Here is a 6,784-nt window from a genome sequence, read left to right as displayed (position 1 = left end):
TCCAGTTCTGGCTTTCTGCTTTAATAACATTCTCAGGTTTCTTCTAACATTGTATATTATCCTCAAACCTGAAATATTCTTGTTTTCATGCTTCTTCCTATTCCTTCTCCTCTATAATTCTAATAGAATAATGCTAGGCATAGCAAAATAGTATGGTTGTTCTCTCCCTTTTACTTATGCATTCCACCAGTTTAAAATTGTTCCTCTTTGTGTCATATTCTAAATTGTAATACCTGCAAAAAAGAAAAAGTAGGACCAGGTCCTGTTAGCATAAAAAGAACTCCTGAAGACATGTTGAATTGTCTCCACTGCTGGTTCCTTACAACACCAGCACTTAGAAGGGCCTTGTAAACCAAACCTCCTTGTTATATCATCTATGGGAACTTTTCTTCTCCATAACTTCCACATGAAAAAACATATCTTGAAAGGCAATCCTTTCACCCATATTCTCTTGAAAATATTATCAATGCTTTCCCTATTCCTTATGTAATTCCAAGCTGACTTCACTGTAAACAAACCTTTAAGTTCAATACTCCATATTGGTCAGTCTTTCTCTACTTATGATGGAGGTGTCACCTTCTTAAGAATATGGTCTGCTATCTCCTCTGTGAATAAATTTCTAACCAGCTGTTTATCCCAGTTTCCTGCTCTTACTAGATCCTTCACCTTAGTATACTGTTCATGCTCCTCTAGTTCTCCTTCCATTATAGAAAACAGATCACCCTACCCAGACCAATTATCTAACCAAATATTAGAATTTCCTTGATTCAGTTGCCATATAATGAGATGTTCCACCAGATCCCTAGACGTAAGCATCTTCTTCCACACTTGAGATCCACCTCCCCCAGTTTTCCACATGACTATTTTTGGGTGTTTTTTCTTCCAGTATTTATTAAACATGTAATCCTTTCATAAAGACTCTTTTGTCCTAAAATTCCACCAAAGTTTGCAAAATAATGCCATAGAAAGATCACCAATTCTTCTAAAGCCCAAACTATCTTTATCTTATGGTAAAAAAACCGTTTGCCAATTTACCCAATGTTTTCCATTTTCTCCAATTTTACTACTCCAAAAGAATTGAGCAAGCATTCTTTGAATAGTATTCAAAACATTTAAGGGAGGACTCATTACTGATAAGCAATGTATAGGGATGCTTTGCAAAACATGTTTGATCAAGACTGCCCTACCTCCATAAGATAGCAATTTTCCTTTCCAAGCTTATATTTTACAAGTAATTTTATTCAGTAATTACTGATAGTGATCCTTCTTCCTTCTCATATAAAAGATTGGACAACCTAAATATATGAAAGAAAAGTCTTTTCTCATGATGCCAGTAGCTATTTCTGCAATAATCCCTACTCCATTAGATACTCCTTTGTGTAAATAAATTGCACTCTTTTCCTTATTAATCTTTTGCCCAAATACTTCTTCATATTTATCTAATGTGTCAGTGACCAGTTTCAAGGTCTTCACCTCTGCTTTGCAAAGGATTATCATATCATCTGCAAATGCCAGGTGATTCAATTTTGGGCTTCCTCTTGGCATCCCAAAACATTTAAAATCCTTATTCTACACCAGCTTCTTCAAAGACCTTGACAATACCTCAGCAGCTATTATGAACAGAGCTGGTGAAAATGGATCCCCTTGTTTCAAGCCTCTTGATGACCTAAAAATCCTTTTGGTTGACCATTCATTATTATAGAATACCAATTGTTTTCCAGTAATCTGAAGACCATATCTATAAGCACCTCTGAAAACCCAAATGTCCTCAATACCTTGGTTAAAAAAAGCCACTCTACTCTATCATATGCCTTCATCATGTCAAGTTTCATAACCATGTTAGATGGTTTGCCTTTCTTTCTAATTTTAGCCATAATCTCCTGAACCAATAGAACATTTTCAGCAATACTTCTTCCCTGAACAAATCCTTCCTATTCAAGTGATATCAATTGAGGTAGTATTCCTTTAATTCTTTCATGAACAATTCTTGAGAAGATCTTGTTCATAAAATTACTAAGAGATATAGGCCTCATATTAGAAAATGTATTCACTACTAACTTTTTTGGTATCAATACCAAATTTGTATGAGTAATGAATCTAGGAAGCTAAAATCCACAAAAGAAAGCATTTACCATTTTGTGAATATCCTCCTTAATAATCTCCCAAGCATCCTGATAAAATGATCCTGTCATTTCATTTGGCCCCCCTACACTATTTCTATTTAACACCATGGTAGCTTGTTTGACTTTTTCCTCCTATGGTAATCTTATAATTTCCTTGTTTTGATCTTCTGTCACCAGCTTTGATATTTCATTTAAAATAGAGAAATCTTCTGGATCTTGCTGCTTGGTAAACTGCTCCTAAAAAAAAAGTAACTGTTGTCTCTGCAATATCTTGAACTTCTTCCTTCTATTCTCTCTGTTCATTCTGAATTCTATTAATCCTGAGTCTGTTTCTCCTTCCTTTTACAATAGTATGAAAAAAGTTAGTATTCATTTCTCCATCTTTGAACCAATCATACACAGCTTTTTGCCTCCAAAATTCTTCTTCCCTTTTAAGATGCATGTTTAATTCAGCATGAGCCTTAAATAAATTAGTTCTATTCAGTCCACTTTGATTTTCTTTAAATTGCTTCTCTCTTATCTTAATAATATCTTCCAGGGTAGCTATCTCCTAAAATACGTTACCAAAATGCTCTCTGCTTCACCTAGTTAATGCTGATTTAGTGTTTTTCAGTTTCTGCTGAAACACTATAAAAGGATTACCTGCAACCTGAGAATTCCAGCTTTGTTTGATCACCTCCATGCATGATTCCTCCCTAAGCTAGAAATTCAGAAATTTAAAAGGTTTTACTATCTGTTCACTTTCTATCCTACATTGGATTAATAGGGGAGAATGATCTGATCCACTCCTGGCTAAATGCGCTACTTTCATCTTCTAAAATACACTTTGCATTCTATCATTACACAGAACCCTATCTAGTCTCTTAAAAATATAATCATCATTAGTTCTTCCATTCCACTATGTGAACTTACTTCCTTTAAACTGAAATTCTTCCATATTACATAAATTGAGACATTAATTAAAGTCCTGTGTCTTATTAAATGTAACAGGAAGTCCACCCAGATTTTCCTCTTCACTTCTTATCACATTGAAATCCCCTCCAATGATCCAAGGCATTTGATATGATTCTGACAAATCCACTAAAGAATTCCATAATACCACCCTCTCATTAGCATTACATTTTGTATATACTAAGGTCACCAACATAGAAATGCCTGCATTCTGATTGGTCAACTTCAGTGTAAGTTGCTGATCTTCATCTCTTAATATATACTACAATCCACATTCTCTTCAATAAAGGCCCATATTTTTCCAGAACCATTAAGAACTAATTTCTTCATGCCCATCCTCCTTCTATACTCCTCAATGTGTTGTCCATCTTGAAAAGGTTCCATAATCCCAATAAAATAAAAGTGATATTTTTTTTGCATTGTTATTAGTCTACTAAAAGCCTGTTGAGTGTTAACAGACCTTATGTTCCATATCAACGCATTTATTTAGATTTTGATTTTGCTGCATGACTTCTGGTATACATTGTTACTGATTTTTCCTCAGCTATCTTGGTACTATCTGATTTCTTCTTCTTCTTCTTCTTCTTCTTCTTCTTCTTCTTCTTCTTCTTCTTATTTCTTCCTTGCTTATCCTTCAAATCTTCCACATGCTTAGGTAACATATCTTCTACTCTTGAAATTTGATCAATGTTATCTTCCTTATCATTCTAATCTAAGTCTTCTTTTGCACTATTACTACTCTCCAGCATGTTCTCAATCTATATTACTATTGGTTTTATTACTTCAAGTACCATCAATTCATTTACTTCTTCATCAAAAACCTGCATCTGCATATGTTCAAATGAGCTATTTTTTCTTTCTTTATTGCATTCTGGTTATTTTTCTCATTCTGCTCTTGCTGATCACCTCTTTGTGGCTCCTTGTCCTTCCTATTGTCTGCCCTGTTATTCTGATTTTGTTGTTCAGCTCCTTTCTCAGCTGATATACTTACTTCTTGATCATTCTCTATACCTTTTTCAAAACTTGTATTAACCAATTCTTTTGTACTCATCTTTGTTCCTTCTTTCTGGTGATCAACATTAATATTTCCCTCTACATTTTTGTTATTTTGCTGATTTTCCTCTTCACCTTTTAAGGCTTTAAAAGCATTAGATGTCTGCACTTCTTTTTCTGTAATCTCATTCACTTCACCCAGAATATGGCCAAATCTATCCCTTTTATATTTATTTTTCCTTGTTATCCATTGATGATTGTTATTTCTTTCTTTTATTGCATTATCAGACTTTTTTGTCTGACTCTCTTGCTTGTACTTCTCTTCTTCTTCCTTTTTTTCCTTCCTTTTGTTTGACATATAATTTTGGGTGTTTAATCCAACAAATTTCTTCATCATGTCCTTGTAGACAACATTCAGTATAGTATTTGGGCATATAATCATACTCAATGTGTACCCATTTGGATTTAATTTCTCCTGTAGACTAATTCTCCTCATTAATTCGAATCCTTTAGGGTAGTTTTGCTACTAAGTCGACCTCTACTTTCACTCTTGCACAACTGGGTCTAGTGTGATTTTTAGTAGCCATATCAGCTGTAAGATGTTTGCCAACAGCTGAAGCAATAAAAAATTTTTTATCTTTGGCAAAAAAATTTAGGGGCAGATCTGACATTGAAATCCAAGCTATTGCCACAGTGGTTTCAACATCTGGTTCAAACCATGGGTCCCATTTTAGAGTTCTTATTTGCCAATATCTATTCATGGATCCAATGTAAAAAGCTGTTGTAGACAATAATTGAGCATAATCCTCAAACAAATGTAGTCTTATTAATATGTGCCTTTCATCCAATACCCCAATTGTGCATTGACTCTTAATTCCACATTGAGATGGAATAATTTTATGTAAAACTTCAATGTGAGGCTTACCATATGAGAATTTACCATTGATCGCATACTATAGATTCTCCTGCGTGATAAGGTTTTGCACCTCTGATGATTTCCATGTAATTGTAGGCTCTCCATGCATCATGATAATTGGTTTAGGAGGAACCCTCATGCAACTAATATCCACCATTTTTTATTTCAATAGATCCGCATATTTTGTATTACCAGCTTCTTTTTGAATGGATTGAATACTTCCCTCTTTACTCTGATTGTTGTTATTATTATCGGTGGAATAGTCCCACAGGATATGGTAGCCATATTGGCCAGAAAATTTGTATTCTGCGGCTAGGTTATAACCGGCGGCTAAGTACAGTGAATAGACTAGAAACTTAGATCCTTCCAATTTCTTATGTCAAATTTTATTTCCTATATCACTTTCCACTTTGGCATTACTTCATATGTGACTTTGGTAAGTAAAATTATGATTTTTATTTGAATTTGTCATCTGGGTACACAATTACTGTTATTTTTCCAACAATGAATAGAACCCGATTATGAATCCAACATAAGTGCCCACAATTTAAATAGATCACTCATTTGGTGCATCAGATGAGTAATCTGTTGCAATAAAAGATTTACTATTGCAACAGACTAGCTATCTATTGCATCAGACTAATTATCTATTGTATCAAACTGCTTATCTGTTGCATCAAACTGCTTATCTGTTACAATAGATGATTAATCTATTTAGAACAACATAAATCAGCCTCTGCCATAAACCCAACAGATAACCAATATGTTTCAACTCTTGTTATTGCTACTGGATTCAAAATTATTCCTTACGTCCGATTGTCGACATGTTTGTTGAGAAGATAATTGACAGAATAAAAATTAAATATTCCCTCCATCTCAAATTACCCGTCCTTATCTGTTGCAACAGATGATTAATCTGTTTGGAACAACACAAATCAGCCTCTGCCACAAACCCAACATATAACCAATATATTTCAACTCTTGCTATTGCTACTGGATTCAAAGTTATTTCTTACATCCCATCGTTTACATGTTTGTTGAGAATATAATAGAAAGAATGAAAATTAAATACTTTCTCTGTCTCAAATTACCTGTTTCAAATTTTCTAATTTGATTTCTCATTTTACTTGTCTTTTTCATTAATAAAAAAGAGATAAAAAAAAATTCATGTTTTACCCTTTGCATTAATCATTTTTCTTCAAATTAAAATATAAAAATCACTTAATAGGGGTATTATAGTAAACTAGGCATGTTATTAATTATTTTTCTTAATCAATATGTCATCTCAATTTGGGACGAATAATTTGAGATAGAGGGAGTATGAATTAAAACGTCAAAGTCGTGCAACAGACTAGTTATCTATTGAAACATACTAGATATCTGTTGTATCAGATTGATTATCTGTTTCATCAGACTATGTATCTGTTGCAACATATGAGTAATTGTTTGGAACAACACAAATCAGCTCCTGCCACAAACCCAACAGATAAATCTTAGTCTTGCTATTGCTACTGGATTCAAAATTATTCCTTACGTCCAATCGTCGACATGTTTGTTGAAAATATAATAGACAGAATAAAAATTAAATATGAATTAAAATGTCAATGTTGATCAAACATAATTTTTTATTAAACTAAAACAAATAAAAATATATATACATAAACTAATAGAAACAAAATAATCTAATTATTATTATCGCCAGCCGGCCTATCTTCAACCAGTAGCAGCAAGACCCTCCTCGACCTACGGATCTCATGGAGCATCCTTGCTCTAACTGCTCTCAGTTCCCATTATAGGTCAA

The 6,784-nt window shown here is 33.5% G+C and overlaps 1 protein-coding gene across 1 annotated transcript; it reads right to left on the bottom strand.

The window, feature by feature from the left end:
• Nucleotides 1–3,876: 3,876 nt before the first annotated feature.
• LOC124887848 (GRIP and coiled-coil domain-containing protein-like) lies at nt 3,877–4,563 on the bottom strand. Its single transcript, XM_047397764.1, has one exon. The coding sequence runs from the start codon at nt 4,561–4,563 to the stop codon at nt 3,877–3,879; it is 687 nt and encodes a 228-aa protein (XP_047253720.1).
• Between the last annotated feature and the right edge of the window lie 2,221 nt (nt 4,564–6,784).

This window comes from Capsicum annuum, chromosome 10 (genome assembly GCF_002878395.1).
Source record: "Capsicum annuum cultivar UCD-10X-F1 chromosome 10, UCD10Xv1.1, whole genome shotgun sequence".
Lineage (NCBI taxonomy): Eukaryota > Viridiplantae > Streptophyta > Magnoliopsida > Solanales > Solanaceae > Capsicum > Capsicum annuum.
Note: the sequence above shows the minus strand (reverse complement) of the source record. Positions and strands in the feature narration are given on the sequence as shown.

Coding starts and splice junctions, on each gene's coding strand:
- LOC124887848 (XM_047397764.1), bottom strand. CDS start 4,563: ATGAGGAGAATTAGTCTACAGGAGAAATTAAATCCAAATGGGTACACA.